Source organism: Corticium candelabrum, chromosome 2 (genome assembly GCF_963422355.1).
Source record: "Corticium candelabrum chromosome 2, ooCorCand1.1, whole genome shotgun sequence".
NCBI lineage: Eukaryota > Metazoa > Porifera > Homoscleromorpha > Homosclerophorida > Plakinidae > Corticium > Corticium candelabrum.
Genome location: NC_085086.1, coordinates 878,922 through 904,447, shown reverse-complemented (window position 1 = coordinate 904,447; position 25,526 = coordinate 878,922). Strand labels below are relative to the sequence as shown.

Here is a 25,526-nt window from a genome sequence, read left to right as displayed (position 1 = left end):
GCCGGCCAGAAAATCTGTTTGAGAGATTGCACTGACAGATTCAAGAGTGACCGTGTAGTACAAAGTGTAAAGCCAACATGTTAATTCAAAAAGTGTCTTGTGTGACTTTGCTAACTTATTGTAAGTTTTACATGTTTGCCATGTACAAGATAAGACGTTGGTTTGATATTGGTCTGTTAGGCCCATCAAGACACATTCTTTGCTTAGTTTGCAACGCTTTGAGATTGTAATAGATCTCGTTGATGACAACATATGTATCTGATAGACAGACAAGACAGACTAATAAAAGGATACAAACAAACGAAAAACCACATATTTAAACAAACTATAGACAAAATAAATAAGATGTAATGGCAAAGAGAAATGAACCACAAACACAAATCACAATAGAGTAGTAGACAAGCAAACAAAGATAGAGATAGACAAACAAAAGTACAAATCACAGCAGTGAAAGCAGCTAGTCAGAGTCAAAGTTCTACAAAATAGAACAGAAGCATATAGGCAGACCGACAACAAACATTTCCTTACCACAGTGTTGTCTGGACAAAAGGCTGTCACAGTTCCTGCTCTGGGCACAGTTGCAAAAGTGCCACACTTCTTATTAGGAGCGGTAATTCCCGGTGGCTTGTTGTTGATGCCAACCCAGACTTCCATTCCATTGAGGCGAGTCCAGCAACAATCACCACTGTACAGAGGAAAACATTAAAGATATTATGCTACAAGCTAAGTAATTGATCAAAGTAGAGAGCATGTAATTAAGTTAAGAAAAGAGATAAGAAATCCCTAAGAAAACTCCGATGGTACTATGATAGTGCTGTTTCGACTGAAAGTATTGGAATAATCAATTATTTGATTTCTTATGCTAGCAATTTCCATGATTAATTGCTGCTCTGTGTGTGTGTGTGTGTGTGTGTGTGTGTGTGTGTGTGTGTGTGTGTGTGTGTGTGTGTGTGTGTGTGTGTGTGTGTGTGTGTGTGTGTGTGTGTGTGTGTGTGTGTGTGTGTGTGTGTGTGTGTGTGTGTGTGTGTGTGTGTGTGTGTGTGTGTGTGCGTAATTCCCTTAAGCAAGGAACTCATATGCAATTGCTTCTCTCGACTCAGGAGTATAGATGACTACCTGGTCATTGACTAGGGTAGACAAGACCGCTGGTTTGGCATAACATCATGCAGCAGACAAGTACTTGTGAGTCATGGTGTCCAGTCTCAAAGCTGCACCATAGTAATTGCCCCTGGATGACTCTGGTCAAGTTCTAGGTGGATTGTAGTGCTGGTTCTAAGCCTCCACACAGTGCTTGTAGGCCCTGTTTCTACAGGCAAAGGAGCTATGTTCATAACTGACCTTAAGGTCGACGTCAAAGAATGCAAAGGGCTTAACATTTGTCGACTTTGTTTGTGTTTGTGTTTGTGTTGTGTGTGTGTTTGTGTTGTGTGTGTGTGTGTGTGTGTGTGTGTGTGTGTGTGTGTGTGTGTGTGTGTGTGTGTGTGTGTATGTGTGTGTGTGTGTGTGTGTGTGTGTGTGTGTGTGTGTGTGTGTCGTGTGTAGCTGAATTGGTTACAGAATGCAATTGGAAAATGACAACATCCGGAAAATTTAGGTTGCAGATTCAAGAATGAGATGGGCATAAATATAATTCCCTTAGGCAAGGAACTAACACGGAATTGCCTCTCTCGAATCAGGAGTTAGATGAGTAACTGGTCATTGACTGGGGTGGACAAGACCGCTGGCTTGGCATAACATCATGCAGTCGTCAGGTAATTGTGAGTCATGGTGTATACTCCCAGAGCTGTGCCATACTCAGTGCCCCGCTTGACAAATCTGGTCAAGCTGCAGGTGGATTGTAGCGCTGGTTGTGAGCCTCCACACAGCGCATGGACTAGAGGTAGAGGAGCTATGTTCATAACTGACCTTACGGTCAACGTCAAAGAATGCAATAGGCTTAACATTTGTCCATTTGTGTTTGTGTTTAAGTTTGTGTGTGTGTCTGTTTATGTGGGTGTGGGTGGATGAGTTCGTGTGGGTGGGTGAGTTCGTGTGGGTGTGGGTGAGTTCGTGTGGGTGTGGGTGTTTGGGTGTGTGTGGTGTGATAGCCCAGTTGGCTAGACAGTCATCTTATGGAGGGATCACATCCGGGACCTTGCAGGGTTGCAAGTTCAAGTCACAGTGATGGCAGTCTATGGCATAATTTCCTAGGGCAAGAAACTCACACGCAATTGCCTCTCTCAACTCAGGAGTAAAAATGAGTACATGGTCATTGACTGAGGTGGCAAAGGCCCCCGCCTGCAACAAAGTTAATCAGCCACTGGGGTCCAGGTGGGACTTCGGCTACCCACACCACAGTTGGCATCGTAGTCGGTGCTCCTGAGAGTACCTGGCCAAGCTCCAGGAAATTGCTTAGCACGGCCCATAGCTGCTGCGTAGTACACAGAAACCCAGCCATCTGGCTGAAGGGCGTAACCGTAATAAACGACAGCTCCTTATAGAAGAGAGAGAGAGAGAGAGAGAGCGTGTGTGTGTGTGTGTGTGTGCTTGTGTATGTGTGTGTGTGTGTGTGTGTGTGTGTGTGTGTGTGTGTGTGTGTGTGTGTTTGTGCTGTGTTGTGTTGTGTTGTGTGTGTGTGTGTGTGTGTGTGTGTGTGTGTGTGTGTGTGTGTGTGTGTGTGTGTGTGTGTGTGTGTGTGTGTGTGTGTGTGTGTGTGTGTGTGTGTGTTGCACACGTGCGCACGTAGCTCAGTTGGTTAGACAGTCATTCAATAGAGTCTGTACATCCAGAACATTGCAGGGTTATAAGTTCAAGTCACACTAATGGCAAGCTATGGCATCATTGAGCAAGAAACTGACACATTTCCCTCTCTCGACGCAGGAGTATAAATGAGAGCCTGGTCTTTGACTGAGAGGCCATCGAAGGTAACATTACATCAGCCACTGGGGTCCAGGTGAGACTTCAGGTGCTCACACTATAGCTGGCTTCACAAGCCGGTGCTCCTGACAGCACCTGGCTCGACTCCAAGAGATTGCTAGCGCAGGCCGAGTTCTCCTGAGTAGTGCCAACAGGAGCCCAGCTGTAAGTTGGGGTGTACCCAGTATTTGGTACCTACTAACGTTTAGTTTAGTTTAGTTTAGTTGTGTGTGTGTGTGTGTGTGTGTGTGTGTGTGTGTGTGTGTGTGTGTGTGTGTGTGTGTGTGTGTGTGTGTGTATGTGGTGCGATAGCTCAGTTGGTTAGAGAGTCACCTTATGGACTGTTTACATCAGGACCTTCAAGGGTCGTAAGTTCAAGTCACAGTGATGGCGATCTATGCCATAATTTCCTTAAGCAAGAAGCTAACACACATTTGCTTCTATAGACTCAGAAGCATAAATGAATACCTGGTCATTGACTGGGGTCCTAAGCAGTCATCTGCTGTGACTTAAAATCAGCCACTGGGGTCCTGGTGAGTCTTCGGATGCTCACACCACAGTTGGCTTCACAGCCTGTGCTCCTGCGAGTGCTTGGCCCGGCACAAGGAGTTTGCTAACTCAGGCACAGAGTTCCCTGAGTAGCACTCAGCTGGGGGCATGACCTCCGAAAGGCAGCTCCTGATTTTTAGGATTTAGGATTCTTATGTGTGTGTGGACGTGTGTGTATTATGTGCGTGACACATAATTTTGCCTCAAAATTCAACTCACCGGTTTGTAACCAAAACTCTTTCAACAACTCGAAGGTCTTGCAAATCGACATACCACCAAGGATTGGTCTGTCCGTTAGTATGTGTACAAGATCTTGCACCCCAGGACGTGCTCGTTATGCCATCTACTGCCCGACTCGAAACTCCACCATGCCCTATACAGAAGCAAATTTGCTGTCATCACATGTGACAAATAGAAAGTGTGGACCTGTAGTTGACTGTCTTGTTGGACGTCGATAAGCTACGTTTGTGCATGCTTTTAGAGAAGGACACTGTGCATACACCTATAGATATGGACATGCGATAGATGAATACTTGATGCAAACTAAACTGTGATTGCCTGAACAATCCACTACTCACGTTGATTTCACACAGTTTGATGGTCTTTACACTTCCGGGTAAACGTAGAAAGACATAGCGACCATTAATAGCCGGAGTACACATGAGGATGGCCCAAGGACTGGCAACTTTCGCAGCAGTGGCGCACAGCTTGTTTCGTGTGACAACGGTGTCGTCATCTCCGACGTAGACTTGAAGACCATTCATTGCTATGCCGCTAGGCAAAAGCAAAAATATCTAGAATAGCAAACAGGTTTTAGATAGAAAGCGGTGTGTGTGTGTGTGTGTGTGTGTGTGTGTGTGTGTGTGTGTGTGTGTGTGTGTGTGTGTGCGTATGTGGTGTGTGTGTGTGTATGTGCGTGCGTGTGTGTCAGTCAGTCCGTGTCTGTCTGTCTGGTTGTGTCTGTAGGTCCGCGTGCCAGTGTGTGTGTGTGTGTGTGTGTGTGTGTGTGTGTGTGTGTGTGTGTTGTGTGTGTGTGTGTGTGTGTGTGTGTGTGTGTGTGTGTGTGTGTGTGTGTGTGTGTGTGTGTGTGTGTGTGTGTGTGTGTGTGTGTGTGTGTGTGTGTGTGTGTGTGTGTCGTCCCTGTGCGAGAACTCACTAGTTTATACTCTCACCTTGAAAACTTGTCTAGTCTTTTGCAGATCGATGCGAACGTATGGGTTTGTGCTTGACCGCGTTGCAGCACACTTGGTCAAGCTCAAATTGTCTACAAAGCGACAGCAAATACCTTCACTAACGCCACTCCCCTTTTGTGTAGTAAACTATAAAGGACATGATAGAGTAATACAAATTTCTACAGCTTCACAGCAGTTTGCATTTCTCAAAGCTACGCCAAAGCATTGCGTTGGAAAAACTGCATGAGCTAGAGGCAAACTAGACGACGCGTCAGTGCACAAAGAGATGCCTTGATCTGTCCCCACAATCACTAGCATATCCGCCCTTACCTGAGGACTGTAGAAAGCATGTCAACTATGAAGAGAGGAGCATAACCAAGGTGGCATATTTGACACGATTTGTCTTGTGCTTATTACACAATTGACAAAATTGATGAATGGCAAAGGACCCTTAAGTCCCGCAACTTTCCGCGTTGCTCAAAGGTCTAGTCTGTCAGGTATCTATCTATCTACCTATGTAGAACATATTTGTTCAAATACAATATATGCAGTTGCGAAGTTTTCTGCTGCTGTCTTCTGTGAGACCTATCTAGGAAACATCTCAAAGATCCGATGTCTTGTACACTTCTGACATTCATCAAGGCTTCAGACTAAGCAGGAATTTTTCATGCTTACCAAATCTGACTGAAGCCTTTTGCAGTTGTCAAACCAATTTGTGTAAAAGGAGCATCCACTTTTGTACTAAGCTTTAGTAGGTTATGTTTAGGAGTGGTACAAAAGAACAAACTTTACAATTATTCGCATACAGAAACCCAACAGTAATCTGAAAACAGAAAACCGGCTTGAACATACTGCCCCTGTTGTTATCCTTTGCTTTGTTTTGAGAATGACAATATGTCCCTTGACGTTTGCTGATTTGGGGGTTCTGTCCGGGTTGCAGCACTCGCCAGTGGAAACTGACTCATCAACAGCTGCGATATCTTCTAGATCAGGATCGTTTTCCTCTTGGACGGTTGTGCATTCTGCCTGAGAAACTAAGCTAACCCTGTCTTCACTTCCACCATCATGAACAGCTTCAGATGAAGTTCCAAACATTCCTTAGAGTTGGTCTCTACTCCACACGCGCGAGGTCTGTCAGAGACTAAACGCAGCAACGTCTACGTATACTTGTTAGGTTCCTGCTTCCTCCCAACCATAAATATTTCAATAAAACTGCAGACCTTGATCCGCATGTGCCATAGGAGCCCAATACCTTTCGTCTCGGACTCCATTGTCTGCGGTGTGCATAAAGTTGAAGTCTCCGCCTTAAACTCTAGTTACATTTGTTGGAGAGTACTGTAAATATAGGGAAGCTAGCGCCCATCACCTCCGGTTCGTACACCTTCTACGCTTGTGCATCTGTCATCAATAGCCGTTAAAGGCAACTTATAAATATAGTTCCCATCATCAGACGAGGAGGAGAAAACAGGGTGGGAAACGAACGCTGACAGACCTCACCCCCGCAAAACGGGTTGCGAGAAGAAAGTGGTCTGGCTACGCAGACTACGGATTACCTACGTGGATCTCATTCAACTATCTTTGCCTCGTACCTTTGTCGGATCTTCAGCGTCTTATATCACTAGATAACTTCACAAGATGATAAATTCAGCGGGCAAGAGGGAGGTATGGCCCCGGCGCGAGGATTAGAGCCCAAGTATGCGCGAGCGTGCATGGTATGGTGCTGCAGGAGACGGTCATTAGACCGGGACTCTGACCATCCGGAGATTTTCACAGGGGTGAGTGTTGCCTGTGAGCGTCATGTAGCTTATCTAAGCACACACTGCCTGGGCAAGCTATTCTTTCACCGGTCGACCCGAACAGATGTTGACTCCTTGACGGAAAGACGCACCACAGGCGGACTGACATGTGAGAAGCTGCTAACGTCCCGTAAATCAAGTGCAATAAGGCTTCGAACGCCGCTACGAAGCTTACGGTAAACTCGTCCGCTCACGTAAAACCAAAAACCGTGCAGTCTGCAGCGAACAGTCCACAAAGTTGAAGTTTCCGTCTTAGTCTCTGGTTGCATTTGTTGAAGAGTGGTGTAAATACTGGAGAGCTAGGGCCCGTCACCCGATTCCTACCCCGTCCCAGCCAAACGGATAGCGAAAGAGATAGTCTGAACGTCATGTAGTACAGCAGAGCAGACACCGTCTGGGCAAAGTTCTTTCTCCCGTCGACGGACAAAGACTTTCACTCCTTGACGGAGCGGCTCGGTTTTGGATTGCCTCACAGAAGAATTGACATGCGAGTCGGTGCTGACGTTTCGTAGATCCAAGTGCAGAAGGACGTCAAACGCTGCTACGGAGGTTAGATATGTATGCGGTAAACTCGCCTGCTCACATAAAACTAAAGAACCCCGCGCAGACTGCAACCCACAGTCCATTGTGCTATAGCGCCACGCCGTGCATACCGTTGAAAGTCTCCGTCTTACGCTCTATTTGCATTTGTTGAAGAGTGATGTAAATATTGGGGGCCCTCACCCCTAGGTTCCTACGTTTGTCTAGACCTGTCAACAATAGCCTAGAAAAAGGCAAAATATAAATATAGTTCACATCATCAGACGGTGAGCGAAAAACAGCACGGAAGAGGCAAACTCATTTCTACACTCATTCAGCATTCGCACACGCAAGCAAACAGTCAAATTTACCGTCCGTCGCCAGAAATCCGGCCGTCGTCGACGACGCAGTGGAAGACATCTTGACCGGCGCATTGCGTGCTGTATTATCGACACCTCCGTCTTGGCAAGCAGCAGAAAGAGGAGGCGGTCTGTCCACGAAGAGGTCCTTGTACGATGATATAACCTACTCACACACACACAAACACGCCCACTCAAACGTCCAGCTACTGATCTCACTCTCCAACCACGTGTAACTAGACGGAAACGCAGCGAGCATAGCATGCAGGAATCGCGCAAAGTTATCGACGGTTGCAACCTAGCGTGAAATCTTACCGTTAAGTTCGTCTGAGCAAATGTGGTCGTGACTAGGAGTGTCACACACACCAAAACTCCGCCCACTTTCATCGTTTTCGTAAAGACTCTGGCACGCCTAGGTCGGTAATCATGCATTAGAAAAACGAGATAACGTATCCGACTAGCCACATTTCCAGCCGATTTGCAAGCTGCAGCGCATAAATCGAGCAACAGTAACGCTGTCTCTTTTCTGCGAAGGCAAATGCTTGTTCGGCTGCAAAGGAGACAGCTTGGAAACGAGGCTAGACGCGCATTACCTTTCAAGCAGACCAATTCCAGGAGCAGACAATGAATAACTGGTAAGTCTATCGCGGGAGCCTCACGTGAACGTACCAACTCGTTCCACATTGTCACGTGCGACCAACGTTGGTTGACGTCATAATTTAATTAGTGATACCAGGCACGACCATCTACACTGCAACAGGCATCATTCACAGTCGCTGACTCAACACTCTATAACAAATCTCTTCGTATTTTCCCAAATCTGAACATTTGAATGTCAAGTTCGGGTCCTTGGCTTGATCGTCCCAGTGACGCATGCGCAACAGAGCATTAAAATTCGGAGATGACTCAAACCTTGCAGCCTCTTCGTCACTCATCGGCCCTCCCTGGTGTACAAGAGTTCCTTTCGAAGCGTCAGAAAGAGAGTCGTAATAGTCAGGATACTTGTAAACAAGATACCTACGAGAAGCAATAAAAAATTACTCACTATTGTAAATGAGAAAAACAATTGCTAAACATGCTGTAGTAACATTCAGTGATAGGTGATCTGGTTTCATAAAGCTACTGCTGTATTAGCCTAAGCCAGCTACTCTGCCATCTTTCTGACATTGTCCCTGATTGCCTGTCAATTCTATGTTTATCAATCAGCAAACTCCAGACTTGATGTATTAGTAAGTACTGCAAAGACTCTGTTAGTAAGAATTTACTTAAAGTTTGCATAGTCTGTGAGGATACATTTCCAAGTAATTAAAATTCACAAATTACCCTACAACAAAGTAAAATTTCTCCAAACAATAAAAGTTTACTACAAATTGGACTACGCTCAAATGTTTCTAACTTTTAAATTAGCCACCTCAATTATATACTGAAGACAATTGTCACTCTGACATCAAAAATCCATTGGTATCGTATTAGAGATAAATGTTTCAATACAGCAGATCCTGAAATAAGGATTTCAATATTGATCAGCCACTCAGCTGTAGCTGCCATTATTGAAGCGGTCCTCTTGCAGCAACCATTTTGAGAAATGAATGACTAATTACCAAATTGGTCGCAATTGAGTGGCCATACCCTGTAAAGATCAAGATCGGCTAGAATACACAACACAAGAATGATAAGAACCTAAGAGCACGGTAAATAGAACACCAGCTGCAATCACAGCTTCATTACCACTTCCTGTGTAAAATGTGAACACGAACAAAGAGTAGGCATTCGTCTTTGCACATGTGTCTGTACACAGATCACAACATGGTAAAATCCTGTCATTTTACCGGTAAGGAGTGTCTGAGTTACAGAGTAAAATGTTGAAGCAGTTCCTGTAGAAAGTGTTGGCGTTTTTACAGTGTGTAGAAGATCACCCTCGCAGCGATGGTTTTTTCCCTGGGTAAAACTGTCATCATCTTCATTATCATGTCAAATGACAAGGAAATCTTCTCATATGATCAGACAAAGGCATCATTGGGTCGGCCATTGGCCGATAGTAAAGTCGTTTTATATACAGCAGGCTATTGTATTGAAAGAATGTATCTCTCAATACATTAGACTTCTGTATTGAAGATGCATCTCTTTACAAACTACTCTGTAACTGGTAATGAAGATTGCATCTTCTAATACCTTAGACAAGTGTATCACAAGAGTAGATCTCTCGATATGTTTGTAAAGGGATATCTCGAATACAGCAAAGTACTCAGACTAGTTCCCAGCATACCCAAGAGCCACCCCAATCAGTGGGGATGTCTGGTTGTTTGAAAGCCGAGGGCAGCTGAGAGTGGTGTTCAGTCTCACAATAGTGAAGGCTGCAATTAAATAATGGTGTAGTAAAGCATCGTCCACATGGTCCAGATACACTAGGCAGACTCTTTGGAGAAAAACGATGAAGGCAAACTTAGGCAAACCTTTAGAGAGCTCAGTTTTGCCAGGTTTTGAGCCTTCTTGCATCCACGCGACTTCAGCTTCAATCAGTACTTAGATCGTAACTAATGGCACTGTAAAAGAGTCTGTAGGACCAGCACACATGATAACGCTACTGTTACCTCGATCGAGTCTTCTGATATTAGCAATTGCGAGGCACCACCTGTCAAGTCTGTGAAGAATGTACGGCTCGCCTCTACTAAAATCTTTAGTGTGGCTACAGTTGGCTTGTGGTGGATTACTCAATAGGAAACCAATGTATGGAATGCTCTCCCAATTAGTCTGACTAAAAACAAAAACTTTAATTCAATGATACAAAGCCATTTCTGTCCTGATCGCCGTTTTTGAGGTGGATGGAATTAAATATGTGAAATCAATATGCAGAATTGGATAAACGGCTGAACACAGGAATGGATGGAGCCACATCCTGTCGCAGCCAGAAATCACCTAATTCGAGAGGTCAGGAATGCCACTGGGATCTCTGCCGACAATTATGCGTAAAGTTAGTTCAAGAAACAAAGAGCCAATCATTTTAGTAGGCTATAGGTGTTGCACAAAAACCAGTACTTCCAAACTGCTGTATTAGGCATGACACTTCAATGATACCTGGAAGTACAATATTACTCTACCATTCTGTAAAGCACAAAGAACGACGTCTAACTCGATCAAATCAGTAATCACATATGCAAGGAGCATTACCAATACCAATAGAAACTAAAAGTCGGGCTGTGTCTATTCGAATATACTGTAGAAGTATATAGATGTCCACATCAAGTTAGTGGTACTAGATGCATGTGTAACTGTGCGCATCAAACTGTCCAATCGTAAAAAATTACTTGTCTTTATTTGTGGTTGCTAGATCCTAATTTCAAAAAAATCCCATACAGGGATCAACCCACGTAGGTCAGTGGGGGTCAAGCCCAACCCTCACCCGGGGTACATCGACCCAAACTCACTGTTCTCCGACCCTTAGTACACCATTTCGATTCCTCGCAGTGTACTTGTACTCTCGTTGCTTCTGCAAGTAGTAGACAAGCAGCTGACCATGTATGTGTTCAGCGTGGTTGTGTATGCATAGTTCGGGATCCAGCATCCAGCAGCATGAGATCTGGGAAGTCGAGGTTAGGTACATGTACATACCCGGGCGTGCGTTTACACATCCGGGATCGACGTTCTCCTTCGTGTAGATATTCGTACACGTACGCCTGTTGCCTTCACTAAACTTACAGTAGGTATGTCGCTTTTCAAGTATTTTTCGACTGACCGAGAAGATCACGCTCCATCAGTGAAGCGGCCTCGAGTAGATTGTCAAGACGAAGACAGTCACAGTGAAAATACTACAGAAGACGTCTCCTTTGATTATAACAGTCTGCAGTGCCACGCCCAATTCGAACAGAAACCCTGACCCCCCTTCTGAAACCCTGGGTGAAACACTGCACATAACAGATCAAGATCCGTTCTTAGAATAACACTTATGAGTTAGTGTAATGTAGCCAGACCCATTCCAACGGTGGCGTCATACTCTCAGGCAAGAAAGGGGCCGGTGAAATTCATTTGAAGTCGTTGTGTTGTCACATCACTGATAGTGGGCGAACTAAATGCTTCATTTGGATAAAATGGATATGGTAAGAAGCTGTCGTTATACAGTCACACCTCTAACAGTTGGCTGGGTTCATGTGCACTTACACAGGAGCCATGGGTCGTGATAAGCATTCTTCTGGACCCTGGCCAAATACTCGCAGAAACCTGGACTGCAATGCCAACTGTGGTGTGGACACCCAAAGTCCCACACGGATCCAGTGGCTGATGGACTTTGTTGCAGTTGGAGGCCTTTGCCACTCCCAGTCAATGACCAGGTACTCATTTACTCCTGAGTATAAAGAAGCAATTGTGTGTAAGTTTATTGCTTAAGAAAATTATGCCATAGCTCGCCATCGCCGTGACTTGAACTTGCAGCCTGGTAGGGTCTTGGATGCAATCACTCTAAGATGACACTCTAACGAACTGAGGGGTAGCACCACATTTAGCTTCTTAAACACTTCAGTAAAGACCAGATAGGTATGTACGCAGTGCAATTATACCTCAATTATCTTTTCTGATTTTGTAGAGATTAAATTGAAAACCACACCTAGAGTCTTTGTTGTCTGTGAAATCTGCATGTCTACAGCAGCCAAAGCAACCATAAAAGATTGACATCGACAGACTTTGATCTCATGTAGTCATGACTCATTGTGTGCTTGTCTCAATAAAGAATGGGTGAGACCATACTGGATGGATGACATTGCAGATTTCAAACAGCAGCAAAGATTCTAGCCGTCATTTATAAGTTGTTCTCTACAAAACAAGTGAAACTAACTGAAATAGGATTGCATTGGGTACATACCAATCTGGTCTTCACTAAAACATTTATGAAATCAAATGCAGTATCTACTTAACCAATTATCAGTAAAACAGCAGCACAGAGACATTAAAGGAAGTACCTCAGACCCTCTCTCGGCCAGAAGCATGACAATGTGGCAAAGGGTCTAGCCAGACAAGGTGGCAAAAGGTCTGGCTACACGAGAATAACCCGTGAGTGTGCTGCATCATTGCAAAAACCATAACACATATTGACACTAAATTTATTGTTGTCGACTGCTTTAAGAAATCACAGTCACTCCTTGTGGATGGTGTAGTCACGACACAGAATGCTAGCACAGTGAAAGTCTGATCTCCATCAAGAGAGACGTCTTCCGTAGTACTTTCACGGTGACTGTCTCCGTCTTCACAATCTACTCAAGGCTGCATCACTGATGGAGCATGATCTTCTCAGTCAGTCAAAAAGTACTTGAAAAGCGACATACCTACGATAAGTTTAGCAAAGGCAACACTTGTACATGCACGAATATCTACAAGAAAGAGAACCTAAATGTGTACACGCATGCCCAAATATCTACCTAACCTCGACTTCCCAGACCTCATGCTGCTGGATGCTGGATCCTGAACTACGCACACACAACCATGCTGATATCAATTAACTAGTACAATGCTCACATTCACATTACACGTACATGGTCAGCTGCTACTACTTGCAGAAGCAACAAGAGTACAAGTACACTGTAAGGAATCGGAATGACGTACTAAGGGTCGAAAGCCCCCGAATGAGGGTCGAGCCCGACCCCACCGACCCGAGTCGACCGATCTCTGCTACAATACTGATTAACCGTAACAGGTGTTTCACAAACTGATAATTGCTTCACAAGCAAACTCAACATAATGATGAGCTAAACAGATGACAAGCAAGAAAACTTGCTCACCACTCTGCATTGCACACAAATGAATGTCACAAAAGCTCAACCACAAATGTGCAGGCTCAATTGGCAACATCAAATGTTAGACTACTGTGTGTCTCTCAATACAATTCAGTGGCATCGCTCAATAAAAGACTGGATAAGCCACGGCCTTTCAAAATTAGTACATGTGGTCCTCTAAACCATTGACAGTCCTATCAGTCTGCTAAACACAGAAGCTGCAAGCTCTAATTTTGGAGGCCGAGCAATGCCACTGACAACTGCATCACAAACATTGAACACAATACAAAGTACTGTCCTAAGAGGTGTGATCTCTCAACGCTTTATCCCTCGAAACACAATATTGGGACAATACTCTTCCAACTAAGAGACTCTGTATCTGTATACAATGTACCGTATAACATTATATCCAGCCAATCGGTTACCTCTTGGCACTGACGTGACCTCTGACGATTTCACAAACCGAATTTGGAAAACCTATGCCTTCCAAATAATGTGCTCCAACCTCCTCGTGTTCTTTAATGCCCAGGTCGCCCATTCGGTTGAGAGACGTGTCCTTCATACCAAGGAGATGTCCTACGTCGTGGAAAAATGCGCCAAGAATCACTTCCTCGGAGAATCCTTCTTTCTCGGCGAGTAGAGCACATTGTATCATGTGCTGCGTCTGAGTAACAGCCTCACCGATGTAGTCAGACTCGCCGTATTGACGGTAAAGGTCAAATAATTCATTCACAGCAGACGCCATTTTAGCGACACTTCGGTTTCCCGTACTTGGGCGCAGTTTATATCAACTAAAACCAGTAGAAAGCGCAACGACGTTTGTATGTACAACAAATGTTTCAGTTTGTAGTCTAGCACTAACTCCAAAATTGGAACACCTAGAACTTGGTGACAATAGGCCTAATCTACGTTCTGTTGCCACTTCGCCAGCAATGGTACGCAGGTCCGGATCCAGATGGGGGTCCAGGGGGGTTTGTTGCAATTCCTTCTTTTTCAATAGGCGTGGTTTAATAATTTCATTAGAAAAGACGAAATTAGTAATGTTATAAATAACTGCTACCAGGTCCACCCCCTCTTCAAAAATTCCCGGATCCTGGACTGGTACGCTCTAGATTTTGTCGTTACTAACTTGTAATTGCATCTGAACATATTACGTAGGGAAATTAATTTGGAAATATCATGCACTGTAAATTTGGTAGTTACGACAGGCATATGACATCCGTATTTGTCTCTCATGCCAGACAGATCCTCTTCTTCTGGTTGACACGTACGCGTCGTGCAATAGTTCGGCTGTCTTTGTCTAAAGTCCATTCAAACAATACGTGCAGTGTGGGAAAATTCCCAGATCTTGAGATCCCGGGCACCTACAGACATGAAACTGGTAAGTTACCTCCCGAACGCACGCGACAAGGTGGAGACATTGGTGTATTCAAACAGATAGAATGACGCTTGGATAGGTTAGAACGAGTAGCTTTCGGAATATTACATATGTAGACTCCACGCCAGTGTGACATGGCTCATCCTATTCTAGCTAAAGGGTAAATCTCATTACCTTAATTGCATTTCTAAGAAAACGTGAGACAGCCAAATAGTTGTTACTGACGTCTTCAGAGTCAGAAACCAAGATCTCCTCGCTTTCAGAGCTGGAGGAGTTCTTGTTACTTACTTCTGTCACTAGCCTCTCTACCGCTTGTTCTACAATGCCATCACGGGTTCTATAATGCGACTCTACTTCCCTAATTACATGATCAACGCACTTCTTCCACTTCTCAATAGTCACGTTTTGGATTCCTTCCTTGTCCAATCTCTCAATTACTGCCATTGTGAAGTCCTTGTTTTTCGCTGCAGCATAGCCTTTCGCTTGTGCCAATACAAGTTCTATTGGATTTAGTTCGCAATGGCCAACTGGAAGTCGAAGAACTTGGTGGCCCTTATCGGCCGCGACAACGTCTGTCAGGTATGTGCTTTGTGGGTTATGTGCTTTAATAAGCATGAAGATTTCTGCTTTGAGCATCTTTTTGTCGTATAAGATGTTGTGACTGGCCAAATAGTCCATCATTGCCTTCTTTGAGCTGCTCTTTGTAGAGATTTTTCTACGACACTGTTGTGATATTTGGCATTGTCAAGGACGATGACAGAGCGAGGAGGACAGTTGGGGATGAGCTTCTTCTCAAACCACTCCATGGAGTGTTTTGTATTCATCTCCTGGTGGTAGTCTCCAGTTCCAGTTTTTCTCTAAAGACCAACTCTGCATCTGCAATCCATCCCTGTTCCCATCCTGCGTGAAGTATGATTAATCTACCGCCTTTTCTGGAAGGCAAACGTAAGCAGCCTTTGCCATCATAGTCTATCCAACAGTGCTCACGAGTATGATGAGCATTGAGCCAGTATTCATCGAGGTAGACTATTGGCCTGCCCTCAGAACGAAAAGTCAGAATTTTCCTGAGGTATTCGTGACGTGCAGCGATGATTCTGTATTGTTCATACCGTGCTGTCTTCTGGTTAAGTGTTTTGTATCGAACCCCACCTTCCTCAATGTTGTGTATAGAGTAGATTTACCGTAGGGGTAGTCTATATCATCTCGTAACGATAATAGAAGTTTGTCCATTGTTGAAAGCTCACTGTTTGTGTAAAATCTGTGCACTCTTCGACGTATCACTCCTTCCAGGAAGTTATCTGTTTGTTGTTGAGCAGGACCACAACTTGGTTTACGGTCTTTTTCTGCAGGACTGCTTACATCACCTTCAACACGCCGTTCCAGACCTCTCTGATACCTTTAGTGCCTCTGAGGTTCTCCTGAGGACGTTACCGACCATGATTGGTTGTTCTTCTATCTTCTTGTCAAAGAATTCGTGCACATTGACTATCATTGATTTTTGCGAACTTCTGAAGACAGAACCGCGCTTTCGCTTGACAATTTGAGAACCAATGCTGCTTTTAGATGGTACATCTGCTGTTGGAGCAGACACCTGACCACGAGGAATAGTACAGGCATTATATGGTTTGACCTTAAACAAATTGCAATATAAACTCTCTCAACTGTTTCCTACATAGAAAAGTGTGCTCTATAACATACTAAAAGTCTTAGTGAATTCTTTGAGGGGAAGTGAGCGTATCATCTCTGGTAGCATTCAAATCACGTGACCTCCAAAACTATCTCTTTGTCTAACTTACAGTTCCTCTGAAACACGGATATCACATTGGGTACTGTAGAAACACCATAGTGAAGAACAAATACTTCACTCGAGACTTGTTCAAGGCTTCTCCATCGGCGATTAGACTAGAACGTGTTCGAAAATGGGTCGTTTTCATATTATCGTCGTGTTCTCATGTAGAAACCGCTCTGGCAAGGTTACGATTATCCCTCTGAAACAGTCTACCTTTTTGCTTCTCCATTACTCACTTTTTCAGACCATGACCGAAATTACAGATAGTAGCCGGCGTCAAGTTCCCGTATAACCGGGAATTTTAGATTTGTCAACGTGGCAATGGACGCGTTAGTGTCTGAAGATTGTATCATCTGCACGCAACCTTTAGAAGGGACATCACCAACTGCTACTCTGGGAGAAAAGGGAAGTGCAAGTATCAACAAGGCAAGTGATTCCAGGAATGACACTATCCACTCTCTAGCTGGGCAACAAGTACACCAAGAATGCCGTCGAAAATACTGCAACCCTCAACAAGTAGCCAGAGTTGCTAAACTAGGCAAGCAAAAATATGGTACAGCTGTAGACACTGCAAGGCATCAACTTAGGTCAGCAGAAAAGCAGTTTAACTTCAGCACGGATTGTTTCTTCTGTGGCACACCAGCGAAGTTGGGTAGAAAGAGAAGAAGTTCTAATGTTTTCCCTGTGCAAACAGTCGAATTGAGGGACACAATTCTAGCAATGTGTCATGAAAGAGGTGATACCTGGGCAGATGCTGTACAAGCAAGACTTTGCATATTCATGATCTTCATGCTGCAGATGCAGTGTACCACGGAGGGTGTAGTGTAAATTTTCGTACGAAGAAACAGATACCAGCAATTTATCAGCAAGAAATGAGCAGCTCGAAAAGGGCAAAATTAGGTCGCTCAAAAGATAAAGAAAGAACAGATGCATTTCTGGAGGTTGCTAGTTTTCTTGAAGAAAATGATGACGAACAGATCACGATCCATGATCTAATTGGCCGTATGGAAGATAATCTGGCTGACTGAGAACATGGTGCATACAGCTACCCACAGATGCAGAAGAAACTCCAGGAATATTTTGGAGATACTATCATTGAAACTGAGATCAATGGTAAGCCCAACGTGCAGATCAAGTTTGCCAGTCTGGTGTCCTAACCAGAATCGGTGATGCTCTTCAAAGAGAAACCGAATCCATGAAGTCATCTAGGACTGCTACACTTTGGTTGCAGTACATAGATATGGTTGATATACTTTGCAAGTATATCCGAGCAGAGCGTACTGGCAACTGGGAATTGCATCTCCAAACTGTTTCAGAAATGCTCTCTTACTTGGCCGCATGTGGGCACAACCACTACACAAAGTCTGCATGGATATATCTGCAGCGAATGTCTAATCTCCACAATGATCATCCAGATGTGTATCAACATTTTCGAGAAGGTCTTCATGTGGTGAGACGAAGTGATCGTTATTGGGCTGGCTTGTCCTCGGATCTCATCATCGAGCAGGTGCTCATGAGAAGCCTGAAGACCAGCGGGGGTCTCACAAGAGGACGAGGGATGACTGAGCAGCAACGCTTGACATGGTTGTTGTCTAAGCCAGCTTGTGCTGACGTGAACTGTGCCATGCAAGAGCTGACTGGGGTTAGCTACAACACAGGAGAGCAAAACAAAGATATAACCAAGGCTAGACAAGCTCGTGACTGGAAAGATACCCACAAAATTCTCAAGTATCTTCGAGATATGAACCCCTTCACTTCCGATACCAGTCTAAGAAGCATCTCCACAGGAGTACATGCACACAGCACCGTCAATGTTGACAAAGCAAAAGATGTTGGAAATGCAATTCTGATTAGCATGGAGGGGAAGACTGCTGCAGAATATAATTTCAAGAAGAAAGACCAGGTCATCACTCTAGACACGAAGAATGCAGTCAAGGTTGATGGCATTGCAGTGCAGATTGACCCACAACTTCTTTTCCAGAGACTCACGATAATTGCTGCAAAGGCAACTGAAAATTTTGAAGATGTCTTCAGGTATGAGCTATGCAGTTATCCACCAGCCCTCTTTGACTCATCACTACTTCTTCGGGAGCCACAGTAGCCAGTGCTGGCAAATGCCATCTGGAATCTATTGGCACCAGACATTTCTGAGATAACTGGAGAAGTCCAGTATGTGCTGGATGGCGGTGCACTCATTCACCGCATCCCATGGACGCGAGGGACAACATACCAAGAGATATGCTCAGTGTACACAAGGTATGTCTCAAAAAAGTATGGAGAAGCAGTTGTCGTGTTTGATGGTTACAGTGGCAAATCCACGAAAGACACAACGCATGAAAGGCGAACAAAAGGGCATGCTGGAGTAACTGTAGCATTTACCAGCAATATGCAGCTTACAATGTTGAAGGCTAAGTTTTTGGCCAACAAGACCAACAAGCAGCAGTTCATCAAAATGCTCGGAGATCAACTAGAGATGAACAACTGCAAAGTGCATCATGCTCCAGGGGATGCTGATTTGCTAATTGTACAAAAATCAGTGGAGTCTGCCACAATGTCGACCACTATCCTGGTTGTTGATGACACAGACCTTCTTATCCTGTTGTGCTATCACTCAAGCTTGCATTCTCACAGAGTTTTTTTCCGACCAGAGCCAAAGGAGAGCACAAAGAAACCGCGCGTGTGGAACATCCAGGTTGTCAAGGAACAGCTAGGCCCTGAAATATGCACTCACATGCTCTTTCTGCATGCCATTCTTGGATGTGATACAACTTCCCACCTGTATGGCATTGGAAAAGGAACTTCCCTTAAGAAGTTCAAATCAAGTACACACTTTCGAGAGCAAGCTAAGGTGTTCGATGCACAGTCAGCTTTTGCTGAAGATGTTGTTGTTGCAGGAGAGCAAGCATTGGTTTGTTTGTACAATGGAAAACCTGCAGAAAGACTTGATTCGCTGCGTTATACGCGTTTCTGCGAGAAGGTGGTTACTAAAACATCTCATATTCAACCACAGACTCTGCCACCTACTTCAGCTGCAGCAAAGTACCACAGTCTCCGTGTGTACTTTCAGATACAACAATGGAAAGGTTCTGGTGTTGTACTTACGCCAGTAGAATTGGGGGTGGAGAGAGAGAGTGAAGAAGGACTTAAGCGAGTCCAGACTGACTTGCCTCCAGCTCCTGATGAGCTCCTACGTATGATAAGGTGTAATTGTCAGACTGATTGCAGTACATTAAGGTGTACATGCAAAAAGCACAATGTGAAATGCTCCCCTGCCTGTGGCAACTGCAGAGGATCTGACTGTATAAACTCAGACTGGCTGACATATGAAGAAGATGTTGATGTTGATGATCATAATGATGATGATGAAGAAGAAGACAATAACAATGATTGAATACATAATAATTATTGACTATAGTGACTATTACATCTCATAAATCTTTTATCTACTTATTATTCTATAGCCTTTACAATTAAGTAGTTGAAAAAACACAGAAAGTTTAAACTAATTTACAATCCTACTAAAACATTGGTGTATATACAATAAAAGATGGTGTAGAATCGGCAACGAGTATGGTAGCAGATGACCACTTTTTTGACACTTTCCCCTGTAGATATTCCTTAAGACTTTTAGTATGTTATAGAGGACACTTTTCTGTATACAAAACACTTGAAAAGTTTCTATTGCAATTAGTTTAAGGTTGACTCAAAATTTGTCACAAAATGCTTGTACTAGAAGAGAAGATTCTGAAGTACTCATTATCGCATAGAACTGCTGGAGAATGACTATTGTGTGGTATTGTCTGGAAAAATAACTTTTCAATACAGTGTACAGTACTACTACGTAATTGTATATGTATGTGTTTAGCCTACGTAATTGATAATTACCCTATTCTATTTTCTTCTCCTCCCACTGGGCAGGCCAAACTGACATAGAACCTACCACAATTCCCACACTGCACGTATTGTTCGAATGGACTTTAGTAGTTCTGCGTCATACAAAGATATTTTATAAATTGTTATAATTATCAACTAAATGTATTCTATACGAGTAGTCAGTGATAGGAAGTTGATCGTTTACTATAGTCTGAAGTTACTACCGGTAAACTTGTGGCTCAGGCGCAGTGACATGAATAGTGCAAAGCTACGATGTAGGAAGAGTGTGGGTTTGGAATAAACTGGAGAAACCTGCAACTTAGTTCCTGACGATTATGCAGTATCTGTGGAAAGACACCTATTTCCGGATTCAATTTCTATTTAATGACATCCGTAATAAAAGTGACCCCGTATGTTGAGCCAGTCATTGACTTGCTCACAAAGACATGGCAGATATTGAGTAATCTCAACACTATAGGAATAGACATTACAGGCTTAAGCTCGAATGATTTTGATGGTGTATGGCCTTCTGCCAGAGGTATGCAAAGAAATGTATGGCCAATTGTGTCACGCAACTATACTAAGCAACTTTGATCACGTCAAAAGATTGCATACAACAAATGCCACCTTCTATACTTTCTATAACACTTGTTAGAGGTTCTATCTCTGAGGTTGCTGTTAATGATGTTTGGGAATTCGCTCTCATGCGGGGAATGTGGAAGAAAATGAAATCTCCGTTCATGTATTAGACGTTCCTTCACCACGATGTCGTCACACTGCTGCAGTTATAAGATCCGACATGTTTGTTTTTGGTGGCTATAACAGTAGAAATGCCTGTAGAAGAGAACTGTGGACACCTATCTAGACCAATAATTCGTGGAGCATTTTGGTGCCCAACAACAAAGTTTCCCTTTATTGCCATTGCTGACTGAAATTTTCAGCAACGGATCAAGCTGGAATGTTATGGATTGCAGCTCCTAACAATTTGAATACGAAAGGCGCATTTGAAGTACGGATCTTTATTGTTCATTTGAATGGTGGAATCTCGATAGAGTTGAAAAGTCGCAGAATCAATGCATTAGCCTATTCGTGGTTTGTATTATCCTTGACGTTTGGAAGGCTATCTTATAAGTCTCAATCCTTTCGATTTGTTTTATACTAGAGCTGCTTGTCTTGAAGGATTAGCATCAAAAGATATTTCTCGGTTTCCTTGCCACTTCTGCAAAGCCGGTTGTTATTCTGTCGACCGGGTGTCGTAAATATCAGACAGGAACGACGACGAAACGCTCACTTTTGTCGTCATGACCGACTGTAACGTTGTTTGCTTGATTACTGTCATCATGGAAAATGTTGGTGGCAAACAAAAATGTAACTGAAGTTCTCTATATTAACTAGTATTACACTGGAGTGCACGGAGTCGTTCTAGTAGTAGGTATAGCTAGTTCACTCGTTTGCTATAGCATCGTCCGGTCCATCTTGCGAAAGCAAAGAGCACAAGAAACGGATCTACGCTGTCACATAAAAATATTGAATAATGTGTGTGACAGATCAGGTTGCAAGAAACAAAGCTGCTGAATGAAATAGGCGAAGGAGCATCGGGAAGAGTGTGTAAAGCACACTATTGCGATATGGAAGTTGCTGTAAAAAAATGCTCGATGATCCGCAATCGCCGTTGCAATTTTCCAAGAAATTAATTTTATGCAAACAATGTTCTATCAAAATTTTATACGTTTGATACGAGCGAGCAAAACGAGTCTGCAAGAGCAACCATTTCTCGTAGTCGAATTTGCGCAAAGAGAATCAATAAGTCACGTACTAGATGAACTATTGAAATGACTTCATAGCGCAAATTAGAATTTGCTCTAGACGCATCGAAATAAATGGAATATCCTCACAGATTAGACCCACCAAGAGATCTGAAAAGTGAGAACTTATTGTTTAGCCTGAGTTGGATTGTGAAAGTCGCCTTTTTCGAAGATCTCTTTATTATATACGTGAAAACGAACAATCCAATCGAAATAAATTTTTGGTATAGACAATCAATAAAATGCAGAGCTCATCCTTAAAATGAGAGAAAATCTAGAAGGGTATCGGAACCATCATAAGGAGTGTACCACGCGACGTCAGAGCTACGATGGATCCTTCGATGTCTACAGGTACTGTACCCAGACCCTTGCATAACTATATTGTTTGTCAATGGCATTTATGTATTTTAGTTTTGAAATTGTGCTTTGGGAGACTTGGTCACGCGGATTTCCTTTCGAGCACTATCGATTTGGCTACGAGCCGTGGACACAGGTGAAGTTCGATCCCTTCGTTCCAGACAATTGCCTGTACGTGTATGCGACTATCATGCAAGCTTGATGGGCAGAAATTGCTGGCAAACGACTGTCGATCAGCGAAGTTGTCAGGTGTCTGAGATCTGGATGATTTAAATAGACTGTAGCTGCTGCTTAAGCAAACGTCATTTTAGAAATTGTACATTTGATTGCCACTAGCTAGTTGCGTTGTGGCGATCCTAAATAGTATATATGTGTTGCTTTTTTACGAGTCAGGATATAGTTCGTCATTTTCAGAGGAAGACCTATTGGAGAGCCTTGTTTGCTACTACATGTATGTGTTTATGACATGGTGTGGCACCTGCTATAGACATAACGTTACGTTGTACAGTACTACAGTCCAGCGCTATACTGCACTCTCTCGTGTAATACAATTCAAGCAGGTATTGGTTTATATAATTATCACTCGAACGATCAACTGATCCAAGTGCTACGTACACCAAGTAGTGATCTTGCACTCAACTCTATGTAGACAATATCCCAGTACACGATACTACACAACACACGATACTCCTCAATACTGCGGTAGTCTAAGAATTTCCCAAGTTATAATTGTAACAGACGCTATAGTGACGTCAACTATCGTACGCTAAGTAACTAGTGCGCTACACAGTAGCTACATTTGCATACGATTAATCAAGCTTTATCTAATAATGTCATAATAAGGTATTTGCAGTTGATTCCTAGAGATTAATGGGTAGCTAATTAATTTATTAATTACACTCAAACACATTTTTTAACTAATTAAGTTGCACTAAATACGTTAATAATATATTTACTAGTAATAAATTAATTCTATATTTTATATTTTAAGTATTTGAAGTGCGTGCACAGTATTTGGATTACGTATAATAAAGAGAAAAAGTTTATTAATAAAAATTTTGCAATAAAAACGATCTTTTCTCAATTTTTAATTTATTATTTATTTATTTGTTTACTAACATTTATATAATAATGGCCAACGCGTCCGACCTGTGTCCGTAAATGAAGTTGTTTCTTTCTATAAATGCTTGTCGTGGATATTGCGTCATTAGGGTAATCTGGTTTCGTCACGGAAGTCACGTCATTCTCTATTCGATATGTGTGGAACTTTCCACTCTTCTAAGCTAGTTTTTAGGTTTGCAATTTTCTCTGACACTTAGCATATTTTGCACCAGAAGAACCAAACTAGACAAAACCGCTCGATCTGCGCATGCGTCGTGAAATTGATCAAGTCTGAGATACAGCCATATCAGTTGTTCTTTGTCTATTTCAGTCAGCAAACCAGTTGAAAGGTAATCGGTTTGTGGCGATATTTGGGTCCGTCTTGCTGCTTTACAAGCGTGTGTACACCGACATGTCGCGGCTGCCAGATAAAACAATTGGTAACGAGATGCAATCCGCTCATTCTACCGCTAATGCGACACAAGCGCGTTCTCTTCTTACGTTTTCGTCTTTGTATGCTCGCGTTGACAGCACATATCTACTAGAATTGTTGAGAAAAGAATGCAAAGTGGCGTGACTCTCGTGTTGTGGACACTGCTGATGTGCACACTTGCTCAGCAAGAAGACAGTCTGAAGGTTTGACTGCACCATGAAATAGCGTTCCTGTACAAGATAAATGCAGGTCCAATGCCATAGCGTATATAGCTATGCTTTTTGCTAGGTGGTTGGAAATGATCTCGAGTACGACCTCTTTCGGATGGACCAACCGCCTCCGAGTGTGGATGCTTGCACGCGTGGGTCTCTCGATAACTGGGCGCTCAATGCAACTGTTACAATGTCTTCCACGGACGTGAACTCGACGCTCAAATTAGGCGTAAACGGTAAGTGTGAATGGGTGCGTGTTACTGCAGTTGTACATGGCACTTGCTAATTGAAGTGCCTGTAAGTACACAAGCACGCACGCACGTAAACACGCTGGCTGTATATTTCTAAGTTGATCTATTTGAAAAGCGAGTTCTATTTCCTTTTTTTGCTCATTTTACCGTTTTATGGCGCACCCAGCGTTCTCTAACTTTCATATTTTTAGTACGTACTGTACTAATATCTGAGTTTGTAGTACAACTACATGCACGCTTAGTACTATCTGTAAAACCGTTCGTGTCTTCGTTTCGTCTACTTGTAATGTGCTATGTCTAGAGAGGCAACGTGTCTTGACACTGCATGTGTAAATTTTTTATGTGGCCTGTTTCCTGGCGCTTACTTATGCTAAGTCGATAGTGCGTTCAGAGAATTTGGCGACGTCAAAGTTTGACGCAGGACCTATCTATAGTTTCAAAATTAATCTGCAAGTGTTCGTTTGATGTAACAAAAATTGTTGTATTTGTTGATTCTATACACACACTTTGTACACTGGTAAAAGAATGTGTTGTAGATCAACAGTTGCGTGATCAGAGTAAGACATTTGACTAGTTTAGTCTAGAAGAACGCTTTATATTTTATTATCTTATTGCTTCGTGAAAGAAGCGATTGCAAGCAAAACGTAATCTGCTTAAAGAATTGTTTGCAAGGCTAAGCAGCCAGTTCACACGGAAGAAATAGAGGGTTGTAAGCTTGATTGCACGTTTTCCAACGTTAGTGATCTTTGTAGCCATTGATCGTCTGTACAAGTGTACACGCATGCATCTATAGCACACCTGTTCACGATCACAAATGGTGTATATGTGTTCTGTCACTGTCTCTGTCTCTTCTCACTTGAAAAGTGTTGATGATGACCTCGACGTTGATATTGTTTCCGGTTTCCTCGTATGGCATATTGTTGAATGATGTCGTATCGACACCAGCAGAGCTACTGTTGACGCTTTTGAGGGCCCATGCAGTTTTATTGTCGTGTCTAGACAGACAGGGCAATTGTTCGTGATGCTTTGATTGTGGGTGGTGGAAATATTACAGGTAGATGAATTTTAATTGTAACAAAATGTTTTATTGCGACTAAACGTCATGAAGACGGGAAGTGGTTTTAACCGTTTTTAGTCTGCATATTCTAGTTCATATATTATTTGACTGATAGAGATATTATACACGTAAGTTGGTGTTTGTCTGGTTTTTATGTAGATAACTTAAACCTGACAAATTGTCCTGCAACGCAGACAACTGCAAATCCTTTGGTACGAGTT

General features: G+C 43.1%; 5 protein-coding genes across 5 annotated transcripts in view; 2 read left to right on the top strand and 3 right to left on the bottom strand.

Annotated features, from left to right (window-relative positions):
- Positions 1 to 7,955, bottom strand: part of LOC134198467 (uncharacterized) — a 42,847-nt gene extending 34,892 nt beyond the window's left edge. The window contains exons 1-8 of the mRNA XM_062667876.1: positions 7,884 to 7,955; positions 7,606 to 7,702; positions 7,303 to 7,456; positions 4,617 to 4,708; positions 4,023 to 4,238; positions 3,871 to 3,946; positions 3,664 to 3,817; positions 529 to 685 (exon numbers count right to left, since the gene is read on the bottom strand). Of these exons, the coding sequence (XP_062523860.1) occupies positions 529 to 685; positions 3,664 to 3,817; positions 3,871 to 3,946; positions 4,023 to 4,238; positions 4,617 to 4,708; positions 7,303 to 7,456; positions 7,606 to 7,677 (921 nt within the window). The 5' untranslated portion in view covers positions 7,678 to 7,702; positions 7,884 to 7,955. The remainder of the gene's footprint in view (positions 1 to 528; positions 686 to 3,663; positions 3,818 to 3,870; positions 3,947 to 4,022; positions 4,239 to 4,616; positions 4,709 to 7,302; positions 7,457 to 7,605; positions 7,703 to 7,883) is intronic.
- Positions 7,956 to 8,002: 47 nt separating this feature from the next.
- On the bottom strand, positions 8,003 to 13,809 carry LOC134198511 (2-amino-1-hydroxyethylphosphonate dioxygenase (glycine-forming)-like). Its single transcript, XM_062667924.1, has 2 exons — positions 13,475 to 13,809; positions 8,003 to 8,307 (listed from the first exon to the last, which is right to left on the bottom strand). The coding sequence occupies exons 1-2, from the start codon at positions 13,792 to 13,794 to the stop codon at positions 8,058 to 8,060; spliced, it is 570 nt and encodes a 189-aa protein (XP_062523908.1). The 5' UTR covers positions 13,795 to 13,809; the 3' UTR covers positions 8,003 to 8,057.
- Positions 13,810 to 14,580: 771 nt separating this feature from the next.
- LOC134198283 (uncharacterized) lies at positions 14,581 to 15,105 on the bottom strand. Its single transcript, XM_062667646.1, has one exon. It carries the CDS (start codon positions 15,103 to 15,105, stop codon positions 14,581 to 14,583), a length of 525 nt encoding a protein of 174 aa, XP_062523630.1.
- A 2,351-nt stretch (positions 15,106 to 17,456) lies between these two features.
- On the top strand, positions 17,457 to 18,317 carry LOC134198281 (uncharacterized). The gene has a single exon (XM_062667644.1). It carries the CDS (start codon positions 17,457 to 17,459, stop codon positions 18,315 to 18,317), a length of 861 nt encoding a protein of 286 aa, XP_062523628.1.
- A 5,760-nt stretch (positions 18,318 to 24,077) lies between these two features.
- LOC134198280 (uncharacterized) overlaps positions 24,078 to 25,526 on the top strand; it is a 10,704-nt gene continuing 9,255 nt past the window's right edge. The window contains exons 1-2 of the mRNA XM_062667642.1: positions 24,078 to 24,233; positions 25,465 to 25,526. The exon at positions 25,465 to 25,526 is cut by the window's right edge and continues 30 nt beyond it. Coding sequence (XP_062523626.1) covers positions 24,110 to 24,233; positions 25,465 to 25,526 — 186 coding nt within the window. The 5' untranslated portion in view covers positions 24,078 to 24,109. The remainder of the gene's footprint in view (positions 24,234 to 25,464) is intronic.